A 17,333-nucleotide genomic window follows, 5' to 3' on the forward strand; every position below is an offset into this window, starting at 1 on the left:
TGCTGGACGTAGTAGGTGGGGAAAGATGGATTAAAGCATGCTACTTTCTATCACCTGCTTTGACTGACTGACTGAGTGATTGATTGATTTCTATCCCACCTTCATCCCAGAAAATGGAACCCAAAGCAACTTACAATATACAGTTACTGTTTTTAAAACCAAGTTTAATAAATAAACCATTATAAATATTAAAACATGACATATTTATATTGTCATAATAAAACAGAATGGAATTAAAAATACTTTAAAACCCATCAATTAAAATAATTACAATTTGCAATAGCAAATTGCAACCCATCCTTAAAGCCTCGTCCTGTCAGTTCTTTGCCAAAGGCCTCCCCGAACAGGAAGGTTTTTGCATGCTGGCAGGACATTCGTGAGGTGGCCAACATAGCTTTCCTCAGCAGAGTTCCATAGTCAGCAATATGCCTACAGCATGTGATTAATTAACCTGAGTCAGAGTATACTGAAGCTCATAATGGGAAACTGACAGAAGCTTCAGCTAGGGAAGTGTTTGAGTGTATCTGTACCACATAATTATGACAATCCACCACTTTAATGGCTATGGCTCCATCCTACAGAATACTAGGATGTGCACTATTGTAAGATACTTAGAATTCTCCACTATAATTCCAGGCAGGCACTGAAGCTTTCCAGCAAAGAATTCTAAACATTCCACCAAATTCTGAAGTCTGAGATTCTATCAGATAGAGGCACGAATGTTAAAGGGGTATGTAACTGTTATAATGGTCCAGTACATACATGGTCAGTAAGCAGATTGTTAACAATAACAGTATAGCAGAAATGTCTCCCATGCCACCTAGCAGCCACCAAGGGATTTTTTTGGCCCTTCCCCCCACCAATTTTTAAAATCCAAATTTGGGAGGCAGGGGGATTCTAGGGCCACATTTGAGTCCCTGGGGGTCACAGATCGCTTAGGGCCTGATGTTGCCATTCCTTGTGATAGAGAATTTGCTAATGTTTATATTTAGGCAGCCAAATAAGACAATTCCCTTGCCCTCTCATAAATGGACAGAAGGTTAAGGAAGTTATCCTGAAACTAGCTCAGTGTTTTATCTTACAAAAATAAAAAAAATAAAAAACAGTTTGTGCCTTAAAGATTAGCAGATTTACTTCACACTGAAATAAATCACTAGTCTATAAGATTTTCCAACTCTTCTGTTTGACGTTTCCTATACATGCTGAAACAGACTAAGACAGCTACCACATTAGAAAGTATCAGATGTAAATGCACAAATGTGTTCATTCCACATTTAACTGCATATGATCCTCTTGTTTAAGAAAGGCAAATACATGGGGAAGAGAGTTAACCGTATTTCCTAGATCAACTGTTTCTTTTACAGGATTTGTCCATTACCTCCGCAGAGTGTATTGAATAGTTGGCAGGCAGTTTATCCAAGGCAACAGGAAGGCAATAATGGCCTGTTTGAAGACGATCATTTAACAAAATCGGCAGCCACTGAAACAGATGAATGGGAAAGTCAGAGCCACACTTGATGCTCTATATTGATCTCATTTAATTATATTCCAAAGGGGAAAAATAGAGAATGTGTTCCTCCCCATATCATAAAGACTTTTACAGTTTTATTTGTTTTAATAGCTACTTTTGAATAGCTATTAAACTCTTGCTGCCTGTAAGAATTATTAATTCTAAACTTTAAAAGGGTCATAACATTTCTGAAAGTTAAACCCGATATATGTACAGTAGATGACTCTTCTTGTCACTTCAGAAGTATAAATGTTGCAGGTAAGATCTGTTCCTACCCTAAGTGAGAATCTCAATGCATATGTCTAACATGCCCTTGTGGAGAAGCAGGTCAGGCCTATCTTTCATGTACTTGACAGGTGCCCTAGACAACCCAAACACTACATTACATACACAACAGATAACTGCAACAGACAGTACTGCCACAGATGGTCTTATACATGCAACACAGATGTAGGGCTTTCTGCACACAAATGGAAGACACACCCAACAGGTAATGCACAATATTCTTATACATAACTGAGACATAGACAGTCCACATATATACTGTACACACAAAGCATATTTCTATGACAAACATGCAAGATAGAACAAAACTGACATATGATACATGTTAACAAGTACACACAAACAACACATCTGACACATCTGCCATGCAATTATAAGCAGCAGACACAATGTGAGACATATAAAATAAATGGTATGTATATGAACTACACAGTCATTATGGACAATTACCACATATGTTGTACAAACAAGAATATCACACCATGTACCACACAATGGTTTAAATCCTGTTGCTTGGCATGGTAAGTAGCAATACAGGAGGCCCACTGAATCAGTGAGGATGTGATGCGCCAACTCCTCCATCACTTCCACTGGTTCAAGTCGGCCTACTCTAGTTGCATCTCGCTTTAGTGTAGAGATGCCCAATTTCAATCAATGGAACATACAAGCAAAGTTTACTCACCAAATTCCCACAGATTCAATGAGCCTACTCCAGTACTACTTACAATGCTAAACAGAAGGATTCTAGTCATAGTGTTTTTCACAATGTGTGTTGAATACATCTACCACACATCTAAAGGAACACTTTTTGTGTTTATCTTGGTTCTGAAAGGTTGTTGCATGTCTGTGAAATTAAGTATGCCTATGACACATCCTGTGTGTATCAGGTATCTTATTGTACATATTTGTCATTTTTTTACCATGCTGTATATGTCTATCACATACTACATGCACATTGCATTACACACAATACTGTATATTCCTGGTATCATCTGTCTGTCAGAGATAAGAGCATCATGTCAACAAAAAGAGTTCCACATACAGCTGTGTATTCCAGAAATGTTTGTGTGCATTGCATGTACACTGCAAGCTTCCATCATACTTAGCATAAAAGTCTCACATGCCCCATAATATGACAAACTGTATTTTACCCACGTTCTTTTAAAATATCCCATCTGCATATAAGAAGGCAGAAAATTTTTGTGTTTAGTAGGCACAATCTATTACAAGTTTTTACTTAATGGAATATATTTGACAGATAAGTGGAAAAAATGTTGCCCTTTATTTCCCCAGGAATTTAACTGATATATATAACTTACTGAATATCCCAAGAGAGTTTCTACACATCCTCCTTGTTTTGGTTGACAACTGATGTGGTAAAACGTGAAGAGCAAATGGTGTTTTTTTGTCAGTTTTGCAGGGAGCTTAATTTTCACTTCTTCATAGAAGTCTGGAGATCTGTGGTTCCATTTTTTAAATTAAACAAAGAAACATTTGATTTGGATATCTCTGAGAGTAAAACCAACATTAATCCCTTCAAAATACAAAACAGAACAGCTGCAAATAAATTAGGACCCCCATATCCACGGAAGATCAGTTCCAAGCCCCTCCCTCACAGATGCTGAAAAACACAGATTTTAGCAAATCGACATGGCATGGTCTCTTGCTCCCTCAAGGGGCCAGTTCTGGTAATGACATCATAGGAATATATTTCTCTAGTATTTACATAGCATGGTCTCTGCCTCCCCCTAATGGCCAGTTCTGGTAATTTCATATATAGAGAGAGCCAGATGGTGCATTGATGGTGACCACTCTCATCCAGTGTCTCTGATATTAGTTGATTTTACCTACATAATATCTTTTTATCTTCCTGGTCATTGACCATAATAAATATTGTTTTAAATTAAAAATTATATATATTTTTTAAGATATATATTTCTAAGATTTTTTTCAATTTAAAACAATATTTATTATGGTCAATGACCAGGAAGATAAAAAGATATTATGTAGGTAAAATCAACTAATATCAGAGACACTGGAAGAGAGTGGTCACCATCAATGCACCATCCGGCTCTATTATGACATTAATAGGGGAGAGAAGATCCTTGCAGAGATCTCAATAGAAATGACCGTATAAGAGGACATGCCCCACTGTTGCTGCTTCACTACCATCACAAGGACATAAATGATCAAAATATGGTTTTAATATTTTCAGACCATAAATAAATGGATCAGAAGATACAGATCACACAGATATGGGGGTCCTACTGTATTTAAAACAAAATCTTGACAGTCTTGAGTTGGTCCAGGTGAAAAGCAAGTTCTAAGATGATTAAGGCATCCTCGCACACTCTGTTCCATCACAATAGGATTAGGTAATTTTTCAAATTCTACATTAAGTTGCAATCTTCTTTTGTGAAATACTGTATAGCCTCAGGCTTCCCTGAAAAAAATGCTAAACCTCCAGACAGTAATTATGGGTGTATTTCAGTACAATAATGAGCATCACAACACAGCTCATTTCCATTCGTGCACATGCTGTATCCCACTATAGAGTACTTTGAGAACCATTCAGCTGTCCACAGCCACACAAACTCCTGCCAAACAAAACTAAATGCAAGTGCTGCATGTGAAAGTCCTTGCTTTGGATGCAGAAGGTCCTAGGTGCAGCCCCTCACATCTCCAGCCAGCTCCAGGAGAGACCTCTGTATCTGGATCAGCACAAAGCAGCTTCCTACAGTCTATGAACAGAGAGAATGTTCCCATACTATGAATGTTGTCCCGAAGATTCTTCTTACAGCTGTCCTCTCACTGGCAAACAGTGATTCATGAAGCCTAGCTTTGTATCTAATAACTAAGTACATCCATCCTCCTATCACCTATTTTAGTATAACAAACACAACCATCTTAATCACTGATGCTGCTACTGTCCATGAAGTGACCCAGCTCTATTTTTCCTGCTTAAAGCCAGTTTTTAACATTTTATGCCAGACAAATATGCTCAAATAATGGTAACATTAATCTTACTTGTTATGATATGTCACAGGTGTGTAAATCTCTTGAACAAATTCTGGACCACTAGATTTTCCAAAGATGACCTATACAATGAAACATAACATAATGTAAAAATGATTTACCTAAAAATATGTCATGTAAAGAGGCAGTGACACTGATGCAAAGGTTGAATTTATGAAGCTATGCCAGTGTATGTTAATATTATGCATTCATTTGAACACTGAGAATATCTAATTTATTTCCAGCTGGAGCACCGTGAGGACACATGCATCAGTCTTTAATTTCCCTGCAATAGAACAAAGAATATGATATACAATTTATGAAACCCAAAGATTGAACTTTGCTTTAGAAGAGTTATTGTGTTTTGAACATAATACTGTACTCTTCTAAAACAAAGTTCAATTTAGTTCAGATCTACACCTGGTACTATGTTGCTGCCAGAATCCAAAATGTTCTCAGTCAACATGCAAAGGACCTAAATGATTTTCAGAATACTGTATTTAAAAATGTGTATTATTGAACCCATCATTTTCTGAGTATTCCATATACTGAACTACCGTAACTGAAACTTCTAAACTACTTTTATAGGGAGTTCCGTGTATGAGACATTACAATTGTCCAATGATGCACTTAGGAACATGCCCCATGTTTTTATAAATTTACAGCACAAAGGTCCTTTAATCTCTACATATTTATGTGCATATACAGAATGCAACAGAATATTGAACATTTACATAGCAGTTGATCTCAAAGACATTAAACTGCCTTAGCCATTTGAACTTGAAACAAACAAGGTTTTCAGTTATGTTTGTGATGTGTTAGCTGAACGAAATAGAAAACCACAGCTAATTTTTGCTCCCTGACCTTGCTTCATTGTCTTAGGCTGTATTCAAGCCTATTTTGTCTCTCCCCCAATCAGTGTGATGTTTTTCAATAGTTCAGTCTCATCCTGACCTTAAAATTGTTTTTTTTTTTTAAAGTATGATATGTGATATGCTGTTAAGTTGGAACCAACTTACAGTGATCCTAACAGGGCTTTCAGCGTAAGTGAGATATTTAAGGAGGGATTTTACCAATTCCACTCTGCAATGAGTTTCTGTGGGTGAGCAAGGATCCAAACCCAGGCCTCCCGAGTCCTAGTCTGTCACTCAAACCACTGCAGGAGATGGCATGTCACTAATTCTATCTTGGCTAACATCTGGGCCAGAACTCCAGAGACTGTGTGGGATCGAAGAATTTCCTGAAATGGGACCCAAAACACATTCTGGCATATCCTGACACAAGCCAAAAATATTTGGAAGGAAGTGTTAAACAGGGAATGGGAAATTGAGAATTGACCTGCATGTGTTTCTGTACAGATTAATACGTGCCTCATGTATAAGAGGCTACCTTACCGGCATTGCACTGCCAGGGTCTTCTCCGCACATAAACTGAATCTTAATAGTAATGTTTCGTCCTGAAGCCAGACGGTTTGCAAAATTCAACCGTTGTGGATACACATAAAGAAGATTCCTGGGGTGGAGGCAATAAAATAAAACCCACACAAAACATAAAGATTGTATTAGTTTTCAAATATTAACCTCTATACCATAGTTAGATTATAATCTCTTCTCTGTCATTAGCTAGCTGAATAGCTTACTTTTCTTCAGAAGACTACAACTGTGCAAGGACTCCTTCTACTGTAAGGAAAACCAAATCTATAATAAACTTTTCATTCTTTCTCCAGTGTAGAGAATCAGTTCCTTCTGACTTCAGCTATCATCATCAACTAGGGGTAGGAATTACACAGCCTGTACCCAGAGTGTTTCTGAGGCTTCTTTAAAAACTATTCTGCTGGTTTTTTTGTGGCAATTCATATCCACTGAATTTCAGCAGCCGTGGAGTACCAATCCTCCTCTTAAAGCATTGCTGCAGTCTCCCAAACTGTCAAAACTACTATTTGCTGTAAATAGCTGGTAGAATTGGCAGCTGAGTTTCACTCTGATATAAATAAAACAAATGTAAAACTTTGGCCTGGGTGGTGGGATTATGTTTCTATGTTGTGATGGGTCTTGCAGAGTTTGTTTGTTTTTTAGTGTTTTTCCCCCATTCCTAATGGATCTTGCAGGGTTTGTTTGCTTTCTGGTTTTTTTCCCATTTCCGAAGGGTCTTGCATGGTTTGTTTGCTTTCTGCTTTGCTTTTTTTGCATTTCCGAAGGTTCTTACATGGTTTGTTTGCTTTGCTTTTCTTTTTTCCCCTCTTCAGCTGGAATGGATTAATTGCATTTCAATGCATTCCTATAGGAAATGGTGCTTCGACTTACAACCATTTCGAGTTACGACCGGAGTTCCGGAACCAATTAAGTTTCTAAGTTGAGGCACCACTGTACTTATTTTCTTCAGAAGTTTGATTCAAACACAAATAAAAGCAAGCTCATACTTTAATGATCTAAAATTATATAACTGATAGGTTAAGATTTATTTCATTTTGTGGCAGACTTAAGTCGGGATGTATGCTAGACCTGTACTTGATCATGGGAAACGTTTCACAATACAGTCAGTTTTCTGACCAGCTGTGATGCAATCACCATCACACATCATCCTCATGACTTTCACGTTATGTCATTAAGGGTGAATCAGCCAAAAGTGCCACAGTAAACTAACAGTTTGGGGGAGGGTAGTTTTATATTTACTTTTTGTTATGGTAAGTTGAATTTGATAGAACATGTTGGGTTTTATTTAAAACAAAGAGAATTTTGTATGGAAGTACAAGCACAAATGCAAGACAAAAAGAAAATGCCGGTAGCACAACAGGCATTGTGTATATACAATATACAGCATTGACAATTTCAAAAATTACATGCAGCTAAATTGCCAGCAACAAGATAAGCATTGTGATGCAGAATCTCATGCACATTTTGATCTGTATTACTCTAGACTGCATGAACATGCAGGTTCCCTTTGACAGATCAGTGCAACAGTACTGAACACTTTTATTCAGATTAACTATCCTGATGAAGTTTCGTAACTAAAGTAAATCAGTTTCCAGCAGATAGTTGCATTGGTTTGCAGCAGCACAAGAATCTTTGTTATTTCAACTAGATAAAGTTTTACACCACTATTGTGTTCTTCCCTTATTATTCAGGAAAAATCAGGAGGCGGCTACATGGTTGTAGGAACAATACAAATGTAGGAATAGGTGATACCTTTATTCAATCATTAAGAATTCCCTTATTATGTTATGTAATTGTGAAACACCTAGTGATGAGAACACCTAGTTGATATGGATGAGTTTGGGGGCAGTTCATGGGATCAGCAGGGGTGGCACCTCACCCTGAAATAATGAGTGAAGCAGCTCCCTTCACAGACCATGGGGGAAGTGCCACCCCTGCTGATCTCATGAGCTGCTCCTGGGTGGATGGACAGCGTCCTAAAAAGAAAAACTCCAAAGAGAGTACTGTATTTAATGGTAGGTTCCTATCAGGATAAATAATCAATAAAATTACCACAGTGACAGAAAAAACCACCATGCATAAACAGAGATGTAAAAAACTATGGCTCTCCAGCTGTTGTTCATATGCAGTTCATATCAATCCCAACCAGCATAGCCAATGGCAAGAGTTACTGGAATAGTCCCAAAACTATTGGAGGGCCACAGTTGCACAACTCAATGGAAAACAACAACAGGAAACTTTACTTCAGCTTTTGAAAGGTAAAGGAAAACTGGCCAGAATCCTCATTGTGATTTTATATGTGTATAGATTAAATTGCATGATTAATTAATTGCCATTAACCAGGTACCAGTCACATTACTAGGTGCATGCCTGTTGTTCAAATAGTTGTGTGTCTTCTCAAGTGACTGTTGCCTCATTGATGTCGATTCACCACAGTAAATTAAATAATGTAACTTCTGTGCCTGTGAATCACCAACAGCGTGCTAGCAATTGCAAAATTAAAACATATGTAAGTGCCCACTATGTCTTGCCCAGAAGAATATTCCACATTCAAGGGGCTACCATTGAAAAGGTATGGGAGAAAAAAGTAAAATGAACATCTGGATCCCAAGTTATGTAGCCATCTGGCCATCCCAAATTAAAGTGTATATGTAATAATCCTGTCCATAAATTATCAGGGCACTTGATAACCACAGCCATGCAAGATCTATCACACTTTTCTTACACTTGTTGTTCTAATCCAGCAAGGGAGATTGACTGTTGTTTTCTCTTACCTATACACAGTGTGAGGGACATAGACTTCTCGTACTGGAAATTCCAGAATTTCTTTATGAGGACGACTGCGGTTCTCAGGGAAGGGTTTCACCTGTAATAACTCTGGGCTGAGGCAACAACTGAGGCCTTCTGGGGCAGGGGAGATCTCCAATTTAAGTAATCCTTTAGAAGAAGAAAAAAAGGCAGAATGTTACATTATATACATATACAGTTCTGAGATTCCCAAAGCCAACATGTTCAGTGGCTGTAGTTCAGAAATGGGGTGACTTATTGGGTCACCTAGTTGTGGCTGGAGCAGAGTTTTCCCAGAGAGGTCGGTGACTCTCAGGGAGCTCATAGTAGGCTTGCTGGAAAAAAATAGGCTTGCTGGAAAAAGTAATGCTGAAAGAACTCCAGGCAATGTTCAGCCCCCTTAATTTGCATGTAGGGTGGTAGCTCCAGACTGAGTTTCCTGTGCCAGACTAGCTAGGGCCATGTAAGGGGTGATGAAGCCACACCATCATATCAGTATCATAAAAGTTATGAAGAAGGACCTACTGGCATAGCTAGCCTTCCTGACAGACTTTAAGAGAACAGCAGTTTGAAAGCAGCCGTGGGAGGTGGAGGCCAGATTCACTTGGATGCAGTGGGAAGCATGAGTTTCAAGATGTATTTCGCAGGATGGGGGTGTGCACAGAAATGGCCTCAGGAACAGGTGGAGACTAGTCTTTTTAAGGATCTAACGTTTCACAAGATCTTTCCCAGTGTAGTGGCATTTACCCTTTGGCAGAAGGAATTTGGTAACAAACAAGTTAACTTCTGGTGTGACAACCAGGCAGTGGTAACAGTGGTGCAACTGCCAGCAGGTGGAGGCAAAAACTCAGATTTGATGGGGCAGGTGAGCATCCAGTGGATTGGTTGCATAGACAGGTGTTGGAGCCAGCTAATGTCCCTCCCTCTTTTTTGTGGCACTAGCTTATCTGCAAGGGCCCACCAGATGAGCTGCTCTTACAACTAGGGGAGAACGATGCGCCAGCCTTGGAAGGACTCACCTTGACTTATTCCATCAAAGTGGACTCGGATATTATAAATACTGGCTACCCCACAATCTGGGAGTTGAGGTCCGACCTTCTGGAGAGGCTTATATGGCAAGGTGCTGAGGGCCCCTCACAAGGTGGACATTTCTAGGCAGAAGCTGACCAGGGTGATTGGTCATGGAGTGTCATCCTGGCACAGCAGCTAGCATACTGGCACCTCCTACAAGTCGGCAGCCCTCTCCCACAAGGACGGAGCGTATCTATCAGACTGGGGACAGGATGAGCGAATAAAGGATGTTCAGGAGGTCATGGCTGATTGGCTGCAGCTGCAATTGTTTGGTGGGATTTGAGCAGTGCTGAGCTCTTACAGGCTTGGGGCAGTGGGGTGGATCCAGGCAGTGATGGAGCAGCAGGCGGGAACATGTCATTTCCAGGTATAAGGAATCCCCTTAAGAGAAGCTGGGGTTTTTGGTCTGGCGTAGCTCAGGGGCCAAAGGCCTGGTGGCAGGAAGCCAAAGAGTGGCACACACACACATGGTCTCCAAAGGACTGTCACTCCCGATGGTGACCCTCAGAAAACTGCTGACAGGTGGTGGCAGCATCAGGTTTCTTGATATTCTGGTTCCTTTCCCAATGCTGGGCCAGATAAACTGCTGCCGTAACCATTAAAGTTGTGCCCTTTCTTCCAAAAGTGGGCTGCTTGTGATTACTGTTATTATCCTGTATGTGTTTAGATGGCCCAGGTCTGCTCAGCTGTAGGCCAACAACGTATAGCCTCATCGTACAGCGAGTGTGTCCCAGCCTTGAGAGTAGAAGTTTGTCACATAGTCCTTTGTAGATCATCCGGCATACATTGATCCTCATATAAGAGATTATGTCTGAACGGGATTATGCCCCACCCACTCAATTCCTGGGGCAAAAGACAGAGAGGAGCAGAAGGAGGTTGAATGCTGACCACATCAAATGACTGCTGGGAGGGAGTAAGATGTCCTGGGGTCAGGCAGATGGTCTTAGTCTAGATGCAGGAGTGCAAAGAGAAGCCCCTAAGAGACTTTGGGGACCAATTTCCCAAGGAAATGTTCCAGCATGGATATTTGGCAAACAGGGGGGACTTCTTGCACTGAAGTTTCAGGGTCAGTACATGATACAGACCCTGAAGCGCTACAGCCTGTGAAGCCAGGAAGAAATATTGTTGCCAAGCTCTCCCCTATCACGTGCACCCGTTGGGCATCATCTGTGGCACTTCGTTTCAGGCTTGCATTACAGCCAAAGTTCCCCATCATATTTTAACCAAGGGATTTATCCTTAATATCAGTTAACAAACTAGAAGTAGCAGCTATGTAACATCTGAACTCTGGCTGGACACGGACAAGCTTGCCTGGACCTATTTTATGTATTATAAATACCTGGTATAGGTTTCACTCTTCTCTGCAAGGAAGATGATCTCTTGAAATCCGCTAGGAACTTCAATAAGTCTTCGTCACTAAGCCTATCTCCTTCCTGTAAAAGCCAGACAACTTTGTAATACTTACTCTCTTTTTTGCAACTAATGCTACAAAGAAGACATACGAAATAAATGTGGCGATTTGTGCCCTGCAGGCATTCATGTTCCTTATTAAAGCTTATCATAATAAAGAGGTCTGTGGCACATGAGCATGAGCTCTTGTGGAAGTTTTAAGGTACTACAGTCTGCTTTTGCTGCAGCCATCTAACATGGCTGCCCCATTCAAAAACATCTGTCACGCACTGCAATAATCAGTGCAACACAGGGGTAACTACAAATGGATAGTATGCAGGTTAAAGCTAATTTCCTTTTAACTTACAAGGTAGTATATTGCCCTCCTGAACATAATTAAGAAAGATCACCTTTAAAAAGAACTGAAAGTGTTAATTGTTATAATGGTTAAGGTAGCAAGATGAATATTTGCAAAAAAATTGGAAAACCGACAAACAAATTAATATTGAAGACTGGTATAAAGAAATGTGGAGCTTAGCAATTAATGATAAGTTAACATGTGAAATGCAAATAAGAAGAGGAATTGTAAAGTCTAATGATTTTAAAGACGTATGGAATTTATATTTGGAGCATGTCTTTTTGAAGGGGAAAGGCTATATGCCAGCAAAAGAATCAATGTATTTTTGGAGAGGTATGGGGTGAAAAGGGATATAAATTGATACTACTGGTCACCTGATCCCGAGGGTGAAAGTGGCACAGGTGGGCATAGTTTTAAAAAAAAAACTTACAAGGTGGTATAACAGGGCTTTACCCAGATCAAGTCTGCCACAAACATATAGAGGTTAAAACTTTCCTCACAGCTATTTTTTCAGAACTAAATCCCTCCCTGCCACCACACACAGAAAACTAATAAAATGTGTGAAGGGAACTTTACTGGTGCCATTTAAGCTCTTCTTCTTTCTTTAGATCCGCGATGGAGGAGCTGAATTTAACCAGGGAGAAAATTAAGCCCCCCATACTATTTATGGCGGGGACAGGATGCTAGTGTACTTACTTATAAGAAAAAAAAGAAATTAATTTTAAGAAGGTTACTAAACTTTTAAGGCAGCCTGAAGTTTTACCCTGAGGTTATGCCTTGTGCTCACTGACAAAAACATAATACTCCACAAACAATAAGACACAACAACAAAAAGTACATGAAATACAATTAAGGCAAAAAATGTTCACTATAAAAACTATGGAAATTGCAAAAGCAAGTTCAATGGTGTTATAATATTATCAACCACTAAACAATGATAGAAATCTTATTGCTGCCATGAATGTGGAAGTCAAATGGCATAATATTCCCTCACTTCAAGGTGGCAATTTACAAGTCACCTCTGGGAACTTTCACCCAGTGGGCATGTTATGCCCACTGGCTTCATGCTTGCTCAAGAATGTCAGAAAGGACTTTTTAATTGCGAGCAAGAAGGCACTATAAGTTACACTATTTGCCTCTCATGTGCATAACAAAACAGGATTTCTCCCAGCATTCTCTAACTCTGCCTGAAGTACATGCAATAAAACTCTGTACTCTGTTTAAGTTGCTAAAACATTGTTTTCAGTATTTATTAGACAATGATGCTACTATTTAGGAATTTTCACTTGTGGTTTTTAATTTGTGATGTACAAATGTCAAAATTATGCTAGCAAAGGTACTCCTCCACTTTAATATATCTTGGTGCTATTTTGTGCCTCTCAGGGCTCTTCCAGATGGCATATTTGTGTTTCTTTCTCTGTCAAGAACTGATAATAACAGAAATTCCCACAACATCCAATCCTCTCATCCCACTTTGTTCCACCTTAAAAAAATTTATTCCAGGAGCCTCTTGGTTCCCCTAAAGCCCTTGGGGTTTTTGTTGTTGTTGTTGTTGTTTTTACATTGCTTTGTCTTAGGGTAGAATTCAGCACTACAGTATAGGACTTTCCATTTGCACTGCAGATCCCCAGTGGGAGCCATCTCAGTTGAAAGCTTTTAGTTTCAAAAGCTTCAATTTTTGATTACCGTTTGACGTATAAAGTTCACTGATGTTGATGTGGGATGAACAAAAGTAGGGCAGCACTCCAGGTAGGCACAAAGCCGTGGACTAAAGTTTACTGGTTTGCATATTATCAGTATCCCACCTCCAGCCCTGCAGACAATGGCTAGGATGTAAGTAATGTTAAGCCCCTCACCAAACAACAGAAGAGGGGGCGGGGAACAAGGCAGTGCAAATACATGATCTGAAAGAGACCTAATGCAAAGCAAGCTGAAAGGAAAAAAGAATTTGTGTGTTGCTAAGATAAAAGCTAAATCCTGTGAAAACAAGTCTAGGATAACATACTTTACCTGCTTAAAAAATGTGTTGAGAGTCAGAGTGGTGGTTTTAAAGGTCACTGTGCCAGAAAAATCCTCTACACCTAGGCTTCTTTCAGATAATCTCCTGCCTTGTACTGCCATCATTTTTCTGTCACCAGTGGATCCTTTTCCTTAAGGAGTGAAATTTCACATGCATCTTATTTTGTTTCAACAAAACATGAAATATGACTATAGCTAGGTTATAAAATTTCAAGACCAAAATGTTTGATAGGCTTATATATTGTTTACATTTTCCATTATCTCAGCATTTAACCCCCTAAATCCGAAAGCGGTACAGATCAAAATTAGGAAAGGATACAAATTATTATACGTTATAATTTTGAATGCTGAAGAAAAGCCAAGTCCTCAAACACTTTGTCATTAAAATGTCATATTACGTATATTAAACTAATGCATACCTGTACAGAGATACTTCTGTACTTAAACTTACCATTTAAAACATCTACTTCTGCTATATCTCTTTCAAGTGTTGAAATATTAAAAAAATTTGCTAAACTTATAGGAACCCAAGCAAAAGGCATGCGGTACTTTCCCAAACGTTGACAAAAGGACTCTGCTTGTGCTATTAATTTTTCAACTTTTTCTTTGGTCTAAAAAGTAAACATAAAAAATATTAGCTAGAGTATAAGATATAACAAGTGCTTAAAGTAGATGGAATTTATTTATTTATTTGTTTGTTTGTTTGTTTATATCTTATATGCCGCCCACACTATCCAAAGGTTTCTGGGCGACTTACAACAATTAAAATACAGTAAAAAAGATAAAACAATTAAAATACAATTAAAATATATACTCTGAAACTTGCCATCAGGACCCACAGTTGATAGTATTTCAATTAAAAGCCTTTTGGAACAGGAAGGTTTTGACCTGGCGCCGAAATGTCATCAGTGTCGGCGCCAGACGAATCTCAGTCGGGAGGGCATTCCATAGTCTGGGAGCAGCTGCCGAAAAGGCCCTTTGTCTGCAAGCCATATCTCTTACTTCCTTGAGGGTTGGCTCTTTCAAAAGGGCCCGCTGGCTAGATCTTAACTGCAGGTTAGGCTCATATGGAAGGAGGCGGTCCTTCAGGTATCCAGGGCCCAAGCCGTTTAGGGCTTTATATGTCAAAACAAGCACTTTTAATTGAGCCCGGGCAGCAACTGGTAACCAATGTAATTTAATCAGAATTAGCTTGATATGTCCTTAGCAACCCCACCACTTACCAGCCGCATGACCACCAACTGGTCCAGCTCAATTCTGGACCAGTTGCAGTCGCCGGACCATCTTCAAAGGCAGCCCCACATAGAGCGCATTGCAGCAATCTATGCAAGATTACCAGTGTGTGTGTAACTGTCATGAGACTCTATTCGTCCAGGTAGGGCCGCAGCTGGTATAATTTCTGCAGATGAAGGAAGGTGCCTCTGGCCACCAAGTCCACCTGGGCTTCAAGTGTTAGACTGGGATCCAGGAGCACCCCCAGGCTGCGGTCCCTATCCCTTAAGGGGCAGTGCAACCCCATTCAGGGCAGGGAAATAGCCCTCCAGCCTGTCCGGCGAAGCACCCACTAAGAGCACTTCCGTCTTGTCTGGATTGAGTTTCAATTTATTAACCCTCATCCAGTCCATTATCAGGTCCAGACACGAGTTCAGCACAGAAACTGCCTCACCTGGATTGGTGGAAAACGAGAGGTAGAGCTGAGTATCGTCAGCATATTGCTGACTTCTCAGCCCAAACCTCCTGATGATCTCTCCCAGTGGTTTCATGTAGATGTTAAACAGCATAGGGGACAGTATTGAGCCCTGAGGAACCCCATGATATAAACGCCATGGGGCAGAGCAACTGTCCCCCAGCACCACCCTCTGGACACGGTCAGCCAGGAAGGAGCGGAACCGCCGTAAAGCAGTGCCCCCAACTCCCAACCCAGCCAGCCTATCCAGAAGAACACCATGGTCGATGGTGTCGAAAGCCGCTGAGAGGTCCAGGAGTATCAACAGGGTCACACTCCCTCTGTCTCTCTCCCTGCAAAGGTCATCATACAGGGCGACCAAGGCAGTCTCCATACCAAAACTTGGCCTGAAACCCGATTGAAATGGATACAGAAAATCTGTTTCATCCGGCAGCGCCTGAAGTTGCCCGGCTACAACCCGCTGCAACACTCTGCCCAAATAAGGGAGGTTCGCTACTGGTCGGTAGTTAACCACTAGCCTTGGGTTCAGGTTAGGCTTTTTTATGAGTGGCTGAATTACCACCTCTTTCAAGATGGTAGGGACCACTCCCTCTCTCAAAGAGGCGACTCAAGGCAGCCAAAGGATAATTTAAAACAATGCAGATGAAAATGCATCAAAATGACAAATATGAAAATAGAATAGGCCCATTTACATCATTAAAATACAGTAAAATTATAGTTGTACTTTTCAGAGTTGTAGCTGTGTTAGTCTATGCAAGCATTTTAGCAAGAAACTCGAAAGAAAAGGAAAAACTGTTGTGGCACTCATCCAGCATGAATGTTTTACTGTGTAATCTCTGTATTCTAAACCATTTGTCTGAAGAAGTGAATGATATTCCACCAAGGCTTATACTAAAATATAGCAATTAATTGTTAAAGCACCAACTTGTTAAAGTTTTCTGTTAATGCTAAAATTAAAAGCTCTTTAAAATCAGTTTGAAATACAGTAGTAGTAATAATTTAACTCTCTGCTCCCATTTAAACATGGAGCTCCCTGAAGTGCCAAATGACCTCAGTATCAAGCAAACTATCTATCTGTTCTGTGATTTGCCCGTGGGCTTTCTCAGCTACCCAACTTATTTTTCTCACTGAGATCTCGAATGAGGTGAATAGAAATTCTCACCCTCCTACTTTTTGAAATACAAGAACACAGATTGTTGTCTAGTCTGAGATCACTGATAACAAAAAAGTTTCTATACACAAAAAGGCACGGAACCCGACATTTGGCAGAAAGGTACATTGATGTTCCAGAGAAGGTAACTCTAGATGTAGGGGGTTTAGATAGGCTTGCGGAAAGGGCTGCACTACCATGATAAAACCCAGCCTGGAAGCTTGGAACCCTGTTGCATGGGAACACTCCACTGCTCTACCTTTGTTCTTAATTAAGCCATCCCAAAAGCATTGAAGAGTTTCAGAAAGGAGAACCCAGACTTCTTTCCATTGTTCTGATTTGGAATTTTACTCTGTCTAAAACAGTTCTTGAACTTTTGCATTATAGCAAAGCCTCAATGTGAGCTGGCAAACACTACTCCTTATTTATAGAGGCCCTTTAATTTCCATTTTTTTCTTCTCATAACTTTGCTTACCTATACAGTGGTGCCTCACTTTACGATTGCCCCGCATTATGACAATCTTTTTGCGATCACAATTGTGATCGCAAAATGATGGTCTGAATGGGTTTTTTTCACTTTGCGATGATCGGTTCCCTGCTTCGGGAACCGATTCTTCGTAAAACAACGA

General features: G+C 40.0%; 1 protein-coding gene across 12 annotated transcripts in view; it reads right to left on the reverse strand.

Moving 5' to 3' along the window:
• DOCK8 (dedicator of cytokinesis 8) overlaps nt 1-17,333 on the reverse strand; it is a 128,294-nt gene that overhangs the window by 67,456 nt on the left and 43,505 nt on the right. For all 12 annotated transcript variants that reach the window (XR_013541504.1, XM_072992174.2, XM_020805658.3 and 9 more), the window contains 8 exons: nt 14,319-14,478; nt 13,859-13,998; nt 11,441-11,534; nt 9,018-9,180; nt 6,205-6,322; nt 4,823-4,893; nt 3,115-3,253; nt 1,379-1,480 (listed from right to left, as the gene is read on the reverse strand). Coding sequence is in view for 11 of the 12 variants with exons in the window: in XM_072992174.2 (XP_072848275.2) it covers nt 1,379-1,480; nt 3,115-3,253; nt 4,823-4,893; nt 6,205-6,322; nt 9,018-9,180; nt 11,441-11,534; nt 13,859-13,998; nt 14,319-14,478 (987 nt within the window). In the remaining variant the exon portion in view is untranslated. The remainder of the gene's footprint in view (nt 1-1,378; nt 1,481-3,114; nt 3,254-4,822; nt 4,894-6,204; nt 6,323-9,017; nt 9,181-11,440; nt 11,535-13,858; nt 13,999-14,318; nt 14,479-17,333) is intronic.

This window comes from Pogona vitticeps, chromosome 2 (genome assembly GCF_051106095.1).
Source record: "Pogona vitticeps strain Pit_001003342236 chromosome 2, PviZW2.1, whole genome shotgun sequence".
NCBI lineage: Eukaryota > Metazoa > Chordata > Lepidosauria > Squamata > Agamidae > Pogona > Pogona vitticeps.